Source organism: Nanorana parkeri, unplaced genomic scaffold (genome assembly GCF_000935625.1).
Source record: "Nanorana parkeri isolate BGI_ZX_2015 unplaced genomic scaffold, ASM93562v1 scaffold25, whole genome shotgun sequence".
Classification (NCBI taxonomy): Eukaryota; Metazoa; Chordata; class Amphibia; order Anura; family Dicroglossidae; genus Nanorana; species Nanorana parkeri.
This window is the reverse complement of record NW_017306293.1, coordinates 2,820,661-2,835,355: the sequence shown is the minus strand read 5'-3', so window position 1 is coordinate 2,835,355 and position 14,695 is coordinate 2,820,661. Positions and strand designations below refer to the sequence as shown.

General features: G+C 41.2%; 1 protein-coding gene across 1 annotated transcript in view; it reads right to left on the bottom strand.

Moving 5' to 3' along the window:
* The window catches only part of MACROD1 (MACRO domain containing 1), a 604,497-nt gene that overhangs the window by 18,968 nt on the left and 570,834 nt on the right, over positions 1-14,695 (bottom strand). Inside the window, exons 5-8 of the mRNA XM_018565541.1 lie at positions 6,726-6,842; positions 2,805-2,926; positions 2,080-2,110; positions 1,925-1,998 (exon numbers count right to left, since the gene is read on the bottom strand). Coding sequence (XP_018421043.1) covers positions 1,925-1,998; positions 2,080-2,110; positions 2,805-2,926; positions 6,726-6,842 — 344 coding nt within the window. The remainder of the gene's footprint in view (positions 1-1,924; positions 1,999-2,079; positions 2,111-2,804; positions 2,927-6,725; positions 6,843-14,695) is intronic.

Below are 14,695 nucleotides of genomic sequence, written 5' to 3'. Positions count from 1 at the left end.
AGTAACACTTAACCTCAGCTAAACCACTAAACATAATAAGATCCCTAACATTAACCCTTAACCTAGCTTTTTTGGGGCATCCTTGTCCCACTGAGATTTCTCTTCACTTCCTGTCTGATAATTACAACAGGAAGTTAGAGGAAACCCTCCAAAGTGAGGGAAATCGCTGGTGGGCAGCAAGATCACCAGTGTATATACTTGTGCACTGCGCAGCAACTAATTCTATCAATGCAGAATTGGTTGCTGTGCAGTGCACAACTAAACACTTTCTGACGGTTAAACACCTTTAGCATAGCTGCACAATCTACACGGGGCGTTTATCAACCTGAGCGCAGATCATTATTGGATTTAATTTAGCAAGATCACCAGACCTAGTGTACCCAAATAGAGAGGGTGAATCTCCCTAATGGGAACACAGACACCAATAAAACCTGGTGGGTGTTCTAATCTCTCTCCAGTCTATCCAAAACTAAAAAAAGAATTGGCTTCAGATGTACTTTAAAGATGCCTCAGCCATACCTTGAAGAACTTACCTTTTGTCTTGATTTTTGTGCCTTAAGCTTTATACCTGTTTATATGCAGTGTGAGATAAACTAAGCCACTGTATTTGTGACTGCTCCCTCATGAGATTTGGAATGAGATTTGGTGATATCACTACTGTGATGCTCACTGTTCTTGCAGGAGAGAAAGCTGTGCCCAAGGACCTGCAGTGCAAGGATCTTCCTGCTTCTTCTGTGCTCCTTTTGTGGATCTGTGCTTTGTGCACCTCTCCTACAGCTTTTAAATAATCATCCCACCATTCATCAGATCACCAGGCATCAGGAGGTGGTTCACCTCTGACATGAGTAAGCAAAGCCCTGCTCCTCTGCCAAGATGGTCGATAGTCACCAGTAATGGGGAAAAGATAAGCTGCGGGGGGAGAGACCACAGGCAATACTGGTGACTAGTCATTTTGTTTGCTTTAAAGCTTTTATTTTAATCCCCATACAGATAAGGATACAAAAACAGCTTAAATTAGTTTGATACCATGCAGGTCATAAGGAGGTCAGAAACACCTGTGAAATCTTAGAGACATTTTAAAACTGATCTCAAATGCATTCGCCCATCTACAGTTTAAAGCGTACAAGCCTACACACAGAAAAGAAGCAAGCTGTCTTTTTTAAAAGGATACTTTTTACTACTAATAGTCAATTTAAATTCTCCAAAATTCTTTTTAGTGGTGTGCACAAACCTCTGTTCACTTTGTCTTACATTTTCTATGCACCTCAAATCAAATTTTTTATCCAGCTGCTATTCAATTCCTCTTTTTAGGGCATTATATCCTTGGATTACTTTGTTTTCCATGGGTAACTGATCATGGTTTTATCATGCTGTCTGTCTTTTGTGAAAAAATATGAAGAACATCAACTGGAAGTTACATATTTCCAAAGAACAACAACTATTTCACTGCACTTGGTGAACAGACCATCAGGGGCGTATCTGCCGTGAGGCAAACAAGGCATTTGCCTGGAGTGGCAGATTCCCTGAGAGCGGCAATTGCTGTGGTTCTCTCCCCTTGATACATTTTATTTATCAAGGGAAGAGATTCGGAGGCCTCAGTTTTTCTAAAACAATACAGACTAATGATTTCAGGACAGTGGTAGAGCACCAGAGCCAGGTCCCGGCTGCAACCTCTGCAACCCTGGTAGCTCTCATGAAAATGCCAAGTATCTGCACTGGTACTCGAAAAGTATCTGTGCATCCCTAGCAAGAATGGAACGTGTTCTGTTTTCTCTTTTTGTTTGTGATTTTTGTACCATGTTCTTATAAGTCTGATATTTCCCCTATGTCTCTGTAGCTTTTCTCTGCCTCATCTCTTTTTTTCAGGAAAAATAATTTATTTGTTCTAAATTATCTTTGAGCCTCTTTTGACTAGAGCACCCACCTTGTCCTTGTGGTCCTCCAGGTAGCTCCTAATGTTTTCCAGTGCTACATCAGCAGCCTCCTCAGAGGGGTATCCTGGTGGAAAAGCATAGTATATAAAAACAAAATATCATAACTATCCAAAACATAAATACACACCATAGGCTGCATACTCACCAAATACTCCAGTAGAGATACATGGGAAAGCCTGTAAAAGGATAAATATTTTTCAATAAAATTATTAATATAATTGTAGTCATTTAGCTTTGGTAGTGTTATTTAAATGGAATGTATATACTTATTGCTGTTCTAGATATATATGTTAAAGAGATCAGCTTGATGTAAATCATTTGTTAGCATTAAAAACTTTCTATGAATAACAGAAACCCACATAATAAAGTTATGCATCCTTGATATTTCTTTTTTTAGATTGCGAACTGCAGAACATTTACATCACTATATAGAGAAGATGAAGAACAGAACAGAAGTTGACTTTTTTCTTTATTTCTAAGATCAATCTCTAGTGCCAGTTGGTTATTTATTTTGTTCATGAGATGCAATTAATATTAATAGAAAAATAATAAAAGTCATAGTGATCCATGGTTTAGTTAGATATCAAGCATAACTAGAGTAAATGTATTATCACACAGGAAGGCTACAGTCAATATTTCTATTGAACTACTAGAGGTGTTCATCGCCTGTGATGATAAATGGAGAGAAAAGAGAGGAGGGTGTGAGAGAAAAGAGGAAGTATAAAATAGATAGAAGCATTACAGATTTGTTAAGCCTGACAATAAATGAATAGGAGATGTAAAACCGCTAAGTGCTGGAGAATTTAATTAAGAGAACATATTCTCATTGTAAAGATTTTCAGTTAATGGTAACTAGTGCTAGTATCTCACCACTGAGCGGAGCTTGTTCTCAGATGCCAGGTGCATGCTGTTCTTGTAGCAGTTACTCAGATCCTCCTTTTGTGTGGGACCAGGATTTCCCTCTGCCACTGGACCCACTGTATGAATAACATCTAGTAGCAAAAAAACATACATTATACAAAGCAAAAAAGTACCCCAGAATGTGATTGAATGATGTTTTAATCCTAGATAGGGAACAAAAAGAGGCATTTGAAGAAAGAGTGTTATAACACATCTAGCACCAATTGATGGCCTATAGATATAAACCTGTTTAACTAGCACTAGAAAGAAAGGAAAGAGAGAATTAGCATAAATGTATTTGTATTTAAGGCAGTCACACAATACTACTATGGAAAGTCACTTGTGTACAATGGACATTATTCCAGTACACTTCAGGCAAACTTGAAAATTTTCCATGAAATACATGAAGGGATCTCTTACTCACATAGCACCTCTAATGTCATGCTAGAATTGATTCTGTACACCACACTACTCCTTCTCTCAATAATTATTGTCATATGGCATCTCGTGTTTTGCAATGCACACAGCTCCAGTCATTTAAAAGAAGACAGCTCCTTACACCCCCTACTTGGTTACTCTCTTTAAGAGTGTTCTCTTGGGCAACTCCTTCCCTACGTCTATGCTTCATTCCGACATCAAAGCGATTCCCAAGCCTGGAAAAGACCTATGGGAATGTGCTAATTATAATCCCAAAGTCATCTTAAACTCAGATATAAAGATTCTGCCCTATAGCCTTAACCCTTTGCTACCATTCTGCCAGGGACAAAACAAGACAAGCCATAGACCTAACTTGTGTTGTTAACAAAATGAACACCAAAGCTTCAACTTAGCTTCAACACAGAGAAGGCCTTGGATAGACATAGTTGGACTTCTACCTTTACTTTAACCTCTACCTTATACCATATAGGCATCAGGGTTCCCTTTTTCCAGGCCATTTGGCCCCTATTTAAGGGGACAATGAGGAGGTTGAGGTCACGTTCTGAAGAAGGGAGCGTGACCCCGGAAACGCGTCAACGACGCCACAATCCAGTGGCACACAGACAGATTGCAGTACTGAAACTGCTGTTTCTCTGAAATCATCCATATACGCTGTTGTCTGACATACCATTGTGACTACCCTTGCACTCCTGTTTATCGTGTCTTTTAAAATGAAAAGGATTATCTGCACTGGGTTGGGCGCCCTTCTGTCTCTTTTGTCTTCCATTTTGGCCCTATATTCAACTCCCTCTGTGGCAGTGAGAACCCCACATGCCACATCCATACAGATATACAGTGGCACCCAGCAAGGATGCCTCTTATTGCCTCTCATCTTTGCTGTATGTGTGGACATGGTTGAAGTCTGCATTAGAGCTAATCCTAACATACAAAGGCATTAGAGGGAAGAATAAACCCTTTACCCTCTTGCTATTCATGGAGGACATACTACTTACGCTCACACAACACATTACTACTCCTCCGAACCTCCATAATGGACTTTCCCAATATTGTCAGTCATCGGGCTATAAGATAAATACCATAACATTCTGACTCTCTTAAGTATCCTGGGTACCTATTACTCCATCTTATGACTCATTGTATGGAGAAAATAGCTCTTCTCTGTTCAGAGACATCTCACACACCCTCCAGAAATGGAAATCTCTACATCTCTCACTCCTAGGCCATTTGGCTTCAGTAAAAATGTCTATCCTCCTGAAATTCCAATACTTGTTCAAGACCCTACAAATGAAAATTCAAAACATCACCTTATGGAAACAGCAAGCCATAGAATATCCAATTAACCTATTTCCCCTCTAAACTGCAAGCTGGCCTTGTGGTCCCTGCCCTGCATAAATAATATCATGTAGCCTACTTAAGAACCCTTGCATTCTGGTCCACTTTTCATGCATTTGATAAGTGGACAGAACAGGAGAAGCTCTGACTAGCATCTGTATCCCCAAATTCAATGCTACGGAGCTCCAACATCAATATACCAAACACAGACCTATTGAGACCCATGGCTTTACGAAAGGTATCTGGAGGAAGAGAAAGGATAAGTACTCCATAACTACAACTAATCTGCCATGTCCTCTTTTTTATTCATACTAGCAATACCAGATAGTTCTACACAATATATGGTTCAGTCCTGGAGCAAGCATGATCTATTTAAAATTCTTTAGGTAGTCGATGGTGGAGACAAGTGATTGCTCTCCTTCACTGCATTACAGGAGAAATACTCTATACCTACTAAAGATTTTTACTCCTACTTACAAGCTCTAACCCTTTAAACATTTGCTACCTTCTCGTAACCTAACCAGTTGGACTCATATATGGAGACCATCCCTCCAGAAAGGGGTTGAGCTCTGAGATTTAGCAACTCCTGATTTCTTTGCCAAGTGATCCTTTTTGAAAACATCAATACATGATAAAGTGGAATAATGTAAAGGACCTGGGCCATGAACTCCCCATCACCTCTTGGCAAACTATCTGGAGTTGTGAAAGCAAAAGCTTTATATGTATGCTTTACAATGAAAACCTATAAGCCTCTATGAAATATTTCCCTCTGTTTCTAATTTATGCTGGAGATGTCAATCAGGGATAGGCTCCCTATTTTATATACTGTATACTTGGTTAAGCTGCAGTATAAGGACTTATTTGGCACTCATGAAGGATATAATCTCCAATATCCTTGGATCCCATGTGCCCTTTGATCCCACCCATTATGTGCTAGGACTACCTTTCCAACATCTTTCAGTGACCATGAATAGCTATGAACAGCTGCACAATGTTTGATAGCACTTACATGGAAGCTATCTACTTCCCCATTAAAACTCCTTAACTATATTAACAAGGTGAAAACCACTGATCTTCTAATGGCAACTACAAAATAACAGAGAAATACAACAAACTTTGGAACCCCTTAATCCAAATTTACACTTCACTACAGGAAGGCGGATTTCACCCTCAGTACTTCCCCCCCCCCCCCCCCACACACACCACCACACTCGTCCTTTATCGATGACTGCTAAAATAGATCAATTAAAAACATATTTCCACACACAAGAACACTGAAAATAACTGGTTTTAATTGTACAGACTGAAAATACTCTGTAATGCAGAAAATGCCTTCCCACACACACACCTGGAGGAATCTCTCATTGGGCCAAGCTTCAGTATCTTACTAGTCGGCCCTGCTGGCTCTCAAAATACCTGAACAATGCCTGCATCTAATCAAATTGTTCAGATATTTTGACAGCAGGGCTGACTAGCAAGATACTGAAGCTTGGCCCAGTGGGAGATTTCTCCATCCACACAATTTAGTATAGATGAGGAATCTGTTGCACTTTTTCCAACTGACTATAGAAAATCTGCAAATAATCTATAGGTGTATGGCCGAATGGCTAGCTTTACACATACTTCCATCTAAAACTATCAATGTCAATATGTGCTTTGTAGTCTTTTAATCACAACTACATAGGCCTAGACCACAAAGAGTGTTGACCATTCCTATCTGGCAGTCTTGATTGCACTACTATATTTTTTCAACTCATTGTGCACACCTATTCTAATAATACAACCCCTCATCATAAAACATATTATTAAAACCCTGTAATAGGCCCCTATTAGCAGGACAGAATGACTGGCTGCAGTGCTTCTCACTCAATGCCATCTGAAAAGCCTGTTTTATCTGCCTGTAGTAAAATAATGTAAAACTCATAGGTAAACTCAGTAGTCTTTCTAACTTTAGCTTTGTGTTAATATTGGATGCATGATAAAATCAGAATTCTAAATGATATGACTCATTTCTTAGAGTTTATTTTTAATGAGTAGTCTTGTTATAATGATGCTGACATCAATTTAAATAACATATTGTAACTGACTTCCAAGGGGTGTACACTGGTACATTATACTCACATCTAGCAGGAAGTAGGTAGCCACAGGTAATTTTTGACTGTCCAGTTTCACAGCCACCAAGAGAGCTGCATTCATGCTTCAAGAGAGGACCTGCTGCCTGGTGTATGCATCCATCCACTTAAAAACAGAAAAAAAAATAAGGAAGACATGAACGGTGAAAATAAAATAAAAGACATTAGGCCTCCATTACATATTGCAACAACTAACAGTACGCAGCTAACTAGGAATGAGGTTCACGTTTGCGACAACGCATGATTCACACAAATTCTCCCTGATAAAAAGTGCTTTGTCTTTCCCTCTTAAAATTCAGCCTAAGAAAAAGGCTTACATGATGTGAAGCATGTATTTTCTGTTTTTCTGGCTCTTATCTCTGACATAATATACTATAATAAAAAAAAACCTGCCTTGTCTCTCTCTCTTTCATTGCTGCCCAATCAAGCTGCTTACATAGTCTCAAGCCACTTTGCTACACAGTATGTCTGGCTATTGTCTCTGAAATGTTGCTCTGTAATGTTTATTTAATCTTCGTAACAACTGCCTTATCTCTGGAATGTGGGTTTGTGATTCTGAAGTATTTTTGTGCACTCTGTGTTTATAATATATTATACACAATCTATGCTATGAAACATGTTTTGCCCCTGTTTGGCATCTACAAAGTTGAGGAATCTAGCTTTATTTTTGTTAGACATGTAAACCTTTACATAGTTTTTAGATCTGTTCTATCTACTACAGTACTTCAATCACTCAATTCTAGCCTATTACTGCAAGATACAAAAATCATATGTCACAGCAGCAACTTTTTTTTAACACTTCAAATGAATCAGATAAGCATGCTGCTGCTTTATGTAAGTCAAAGAATAATGAAAAAAAAAGGAAAACTGTATTTTGTGACATTGTACAGAATACAGTGTCGGTGATGCTGTTACAGGGGATCACTTAAAGGCATCTCTGGCACATGTAATTTGAAGAATTTGAGTTTTTCCCATATCACGCCCATCAAATAACATGGAGGGCCATCTCCTCGCTGAACAATATTTATTACATTTTCTTTTTGCGTTGGTATAGGTCCCCCATGGCAGTGCCCGGCTTCCCATATCCTTTAATTGACAATCTCCTGTCAGCCTTGAAAATGGAAAAAAATGATTTAGAAAATTCGCCTCCCACTGACTTAGCAAATTGCTAACTATTTCAGCGCTCCACAAACCCACCCGCCCATCACCACAGTTAACTCACAAAAGCACAAAGCAGCTTGTAGTACTCAGCTAACACTAGGTTGCTCAAACTAATGTCATATTGGTTGGCATACTTTACATCTAACACTGACAGGATTAAATACATTAATGTTTAAAGCCTAGGGTCTAAAAATAAATCAAAAGGTGTGATTGACCAAAGCACTGCACTTATACGTACTTAAAAGAATGTTAGCAGTATGCAGCACTAAGGGGCATATCCAGGTATCTTTAACCTTGCAACTAGCTCCAGATAGTAAAAAATCTGGCTTGTCATTAGGAATTCAGTTTGTCAAAGATAATCATCTTGATAATCTAGTGTGAGACTCACTAGATTAGCTTTGCCCCACAATTGCTGTCCGTCTAGACTGTATAAATGTGATTCTTGCTGTCAATATTGTAAGCTCTCCATCTCATAGTGTTCTAATCTCCCCCCTACCCTCTCTGTCTCAGTGATGAATCCGCTCACTGTCATGTTATAACTCCTCTCTCTCTCTGTTGTGTTCTCCTCCCTGTGGGACACAATTAAATATCATCTCATGAATTGGTTCTAATCTGGTAACTTGTAATTTAGCTGGAAATCAAATCAACAACATATACAGAACAGTCGACCTCTATATATGCAGATTTAAAGGATCAGAAATCAGAGCAAAGTGATTATCCTTCATTTAGATGCAACAGTGAGTGCTTTTGTAATAAAATGAAAAATAACAAAAGCTGGGTAAACAAGACGCCTTTACGGATGACTTAGACGGGAATGTTACAGAATATCTGAATTACAGAGTTCATTCACCCACTAAACATATTTAATGGCACTTCAGACAAGTTTTCATTAATAAAGGGGCTTTCTGGGTTCTATAGTTTACAATTAACTTCAACCTAGTAAGTTATACATTTTTGTAGCTAAAATTGACAAGGACATTTTAAAAGAAACCTCCTGCGAGAATAATATGGAGGATACCACTGCTGACTTCCCCTTAAAATTGCTATCAGCCCTGATCTCATGTTGATTCTTCAACACTCCAGTATACTGCAAATCCCATAGGTGCAGGCCAAATGGTGGGTTTTCACCTTCAGTCAATCCAGCCCAAAAGCCAGCCGCACTCCACGGGTCTTAAAAATATAAATCCAATCTTTATTGTAATTCACAGGTACCGTATATATGCACCACGAACGTGCTCCCCAGTACAAGAGAAACCCTTTAACACATTTCACCGATAAGGCTTAATCATAGGAACCTATGATTAAGCCTTATCGGTGAAATGCGTTAGTGTTTTTTTTCTTACAAAAGATTGGATTTATATTTGAAGATTTGTGGAGTACGACTGGCTTTTCGGCCGGATTGACTGAAGGTGAAAATGCACCGTTTGACCTGCACCTATGGGATCTTCATTACATTGATCCAGCCGGAGAATTGGAGCGGTAAGATTTCTTTGTGAACTCCAGTGTAATGGTTTTTGGCAACTGGTGTCAAGAACAAGTGAAATTTGCAAATGTACACAGACATGCTGACTTATAAATCTTCCGCCCAGCCATATGTGTTTCCACCACTGGATGGAGCTGAGGAGCATAGGACTGAGTTTGGGTCATAGTTTGAGGACTGCTGAATTAAGGGGTTTTCCTATTTGTAAGAGTTATTATAAAACATAAGCAATCCGGCTCTAGAACCAACAAATTCTTTGGTGGACCACCCTTGGGTGAATGTCTTTTTTAGTATTCAAAATTAATTGAAACTAAAGTGACACTAAACTCAGGAGTTAAATCTTAAAAATGCATTCAAGTACCTTAACTATTAACAAAAATGTATCTTATTTGTGTATCACTCAGCTGTAGTTCCTCAAATCATCTCTGAATTGGTGCTGACACTGTCCTTCCTTCTGGAGGGTGGCTACTTTTGTCCCCCTTGGTCCCTGTGTGTGTTGTAAAGTATCCACCACTGCAAACTTGCTTCCGTGATGGACTACAATCTCAATACAAATGACTAAACTAAATGTGAGATTGTAGTCCATCAAGGAAGTGAGCTTGGAGTGGTGGATACTTTACAACATACACAGGGACCAGGGCTGGATTAAGATCATCATGGGCCTGGTTCTGAGGATTTTGGTGGGCCTTTTTAGGGAAATACATTTTTTTAAAAACATTTTAATTACCATTAAAGTGCATGAACAATACATTGGATATCTTAAAGACACAGAATAAACAGGCTTTTTCACTGAACCCCCGAATTTCCTAAATGAGGCAAACTGGTAAATTAAAAACTACACATTCACTTTTCATGCTCTTTTTGCTTGCAAATTCATCAAATGTAGAATCATCCAATTACACTGCATTACATTTTATATATAATATATAGGAAACATCATGTGACACAGAACATTCTGCGACATCTGTTGTGGCTGCTGATGGGTTAAAGGTGGCAAAAATCATGTTTAATAAAATTAGCTAGGAGGCCTTACACTTACCACCAATGTAATGGAGGTATTCTCACTAACCAGTAGTATAACAGAAGTATTCTCACTCTGTAGATGAACATGCACACTCAGCTGAATCCAACCTGCCTGTTTATAGGACAATATTTGATTAGCTAAATCCATCCTCGTCTATTATTACCCCCCAATCCTCCAGTGAGGAGACCATCTGTGACTCTCATCACCCCTCTGGTCCCACTGTGCCCCACATCCCCTCTGCTCCCACATCTCCCCTCTGGTCCCACTGTGCCCCACATCCCCTCTGTTCCCACATCTCCCCTCTGGTCCCACTCACCCCCACATCCCTTCTGCTCCCACTCTCCCCCCTCATCACACTTTTGCTCTCACTCTCCTCCTCATCACCCCAGTTCTCCCACTCTCCCCCTCATCACCGCTGTGCTCCCACTCTATCCCTCATTACCCCTTTGCTCCCACTCTCCCCCCTCGTCACCACTTTGCTCACACTCTCCCCCCTCATCACCACTCCGCTCCCACTCATCACCCTTCTGCTCCCACTCTCCCCCTCATCACCGCTCTGCTGTATCTTAATGGAGCCCTCCCTCTTGTGTATCTCACCTTCTGGATGGCAGCTGGGGTGATCTCCCCCTTCTCCCACTGCCACAGGATACTTTTTTATTGTTTGCATGTTATCACAGACATTTCACACAGTTGATGGGAGACCAGCATACCCCTTAAAGAAATGTTGACATTGTTAAAACTAAACCCAGCTTTCAGGCAGAATTACTGGCTCACAGTCAGATTGTGAAAGGGTTATGAATTCTGATTGCTGTACTAGACCACAAATGCATTGCAGTTGCTGTAGATCAATAGTACACAATCTCTCTTCATCATCTTCTTCCCCAAATATGATAGACCCTGATCACTGACATGTTACCACAGAGATAGCACACAGATAAAACAGACACTGGATGAAGAACAGCTGAAGTGAAATACCTTTCATGCAAGGAGACACTGCCAGAATCCCAGACTGTACCACCTTCTATAATTGTGGGGGGTTCATATGTCATAATTTGCATATAAATGGAGGCTCATTCAGATGTAAATACCACAATCCATTCATATGTAAATCTAACAGCCGGGGCTATTTTCACTGGTGGGCCTAGAGCTGGTGCTCCAAACGCCCCTATGTTAATCCTGCCCTGGCAGGGACAATGGGGAACAAAAGTAGCCACTCCCCAGATGGAAGGACAGTGTCAGCACCAATTCAGAGACGATTTGAAGATTCGACAGCCGAGTGATACACAAATAAGATACATTTTTGTTAATAGTTAAGGTACTTGAATGCATTTTTAAGATTTAACTCCTGAGTTTGGTGTCACTTTAAGCCCTTTTATACAAACATGAAACCTGAACACAAAATAGTGAATTCCATTATAAACAACAGACTGCTGAACTAAAACCACCTTGAACCACCTAAAGAGAACAAATATTGTTTGGGTGCCATTTATGTTCCTCTACAGACCAAACTGGCTGTGATGCCCCTGCAAAGCCACAACTTTGTGGCTGCACACCTCTGTATTCTTCCTTAAAAGAGAACTATGGGGTAAGTGTTTTTCCCCGTAGTTCTCTTTAGGGTCATGGAAGGACATATACTAGCGTCCTCCCGTGACCCAAAGCTTAGAATATTGCAGGCTATAGCCTGCGATATACTGTGAGCGCTGTAGCCGGGACGGATCCCGACATTACTGTTGAGATCCACCCAGCTGTGTGAGTGACAGCTGACTCTGCCTATCTAAAGGTAGAGCCAGCTGTGCCCAACCCCTCCCCTGTTCGTTCCTCCACTCAGCGCTGGAGGAATGGAGAGGGGAGGGGAATACCTTCGGGGAGAGGTGACTGACAGTCACCGTTCACTGCAGAGAGACGATTGGGAAGTGAACAGATCGATGCATGTTTCTGCTCACTTCCCGATCTATTGAGCCGACCTATGACAGCTTGTTTGTCACAGGTCGGCTCCAACTATGAGGATGAGTGGAAATCACTCACCTCATAGTTCTTCTTTAAGGCCTTGTTCATGCTGAGCATTTTGTAGCCCTTTTTCTGCCCTAAAAATTGCTCAAAAAATATGCCCAAAATATCCTATTAATTTCTAGGGCCCTGTTCATATATAAGCATTTTGTCGCAATAAGCGCAACACCTGTCAGTGGAAAAAATACATGAGCTTTTTTTTGGCATATTACAGCTCATTTTGGCCCCATAGAACCGATAGAAAAAGCTTGAAAACGTGCATTGTTATGCGCGTTTGCTCATTAACATCAATGAGCTGCAATCTGCTCACAAAAACGCGAGACTTGATTTATGTGCGTAATACTGCACAAAAAAGGGGAATCAAAAACGCTGTTGCCTAGGTGTGAACACAGCCTAAAGCGTGTATATTCAACATACAACCGAAGTGTTATACAGGTTCATGTAAAATGAACAGGAAACAACCATATTCAGCATGTGTGCAATACATTTGAAATGACGGAATGATCTGTCTTTAGTAAAGTGTTAGCTCCCAAAGTACAATAAGCAGCTATAATTTCACTAGCCTATCGCTGCAATTATTCCTGAGAGTCTTCCAGATCCAGCACTAGTTAAACCTCATTGCAAAATATGTATTTCTTATCTTAGACATGTCTAAAACAGCAGGTAATTGTGTATAACTGTATATTGAAATTGTCTGTTTGTACTGCACATAATAACAGTCAGTACTCTGATGTTATCTACAGTCACTGTATTAACATTCTTTTTTAGGCGCAGAATGGAATGAAGGGAAGCACAAATTATGAATAAAAGCAGAGACCTGATGTAGATTGTGTTTCCTCATCAATGATAACATAATAACTAGATGTAAAGACGAACTCCAGGCAAAAAATACACAGACGCAGCCCATGTATTGAACAGTTTGATCAGATAAAGAATTTGTAATTATGTTTAGCCAGCCTTGTGATTCATAGTACAGTTACTTATTTCCTTTCTTAGCTTTTTCAGCTTCCTATTTCAGCTGCCTGCTTACTGGGCAATGAGTCAGTAGTCGTATTATGTTCATTCATATGTACTGAGCAACAGAGGCGGCTCTAGACTTTGTGAGGCCTTAGGCGAAACTAAAACGCGAGGCCCCACTTACACCCATAATTTAAAAAATGCAAGCAATAATTAAAAATGAACTGTGATAATCAGTGATAGAGGGAGGCGGATGTCCACTGGATGGGCGCAGTGCATGTGCAAAGATTTTTGCCTACACTGGTTCCCCAATCCTCCCACCCACTTCCGGCATCCTCAGGATGCTGCCTATGCACAATAAGATGGTGCCATTTATCGATCAACGTACAGAGCAACGGTACAAAACACTGCAGCCATATAAAAATATGTACATCGCTACAGAGCATAGCAGCGCTACATATGTATGTAGAGCTTTGCTGAAGATATCACCCATTCACCCCCCGTGGGTTATATCCTGTGAGCACCCCACAATGGGTCAGCACCCCCAGCTCATCCCCAGCTCCAGAATATGCCCAGATGATGATGGGAGTTCTCCCTTGTAGGGATGTCGGTGTACTCGATTCTCATTGTGTGCCCAGTGTCCTTGTACTCGCAGCTTTCTCCTTGGCTGCCTCGCTCTCCAGCTCCAGGGTGAATATGAGAGTCTCCTCACCCAGCAGCAGATCCAGCTAGAGTGCTCCCACCACCACCTCTGAGTCCACTGACCCCACAGCTCTCCCTCTGCCACTGTGCCCACTTCTGTCCCACCACCCTCTGAGTCCACTGACCCCCGTCTGGCTTTTCCTCTGCCACTGTGCCCATCTCTCTCCTCTCCCACCACTGCCTCTGTGTCCACTGACCCCTCAGCTCTCCCTCTGCCACTATGCCCACCTCTGTCCCACCACCGTCTGTGTCCACTGACCCCCCCCCAGCTTTCCCTCTGCCGCTGTGCCCACCTCTGTCCCACCACCGTCTGTGTCCACTGACCCCTCAGCTCTCCCTCTGCCACTATGCCCACCTCTGTCCCACCACCGTCTGTGTCCACTGACCGCTCAGCTCTCCCTCTGCCACTATGCCCACCACCATCTGTGTCCACTGACCCCCCTAGCTCTGCCACCTGGGTACAGAGCTCACCTGGTCTTTTTTTTGTTTGTTCCTCTCGCCACTGACTTCAGTGCAGCAGCCCTCTGCTTTCCGGCCGTGATTTGTCGGTGCAACGGTGCGGCAAGTCAAAGGAGCGGCCATTTTCTCGGGGCTATCCCCTCGACCTCCAGCCATATGTGTGTCCATG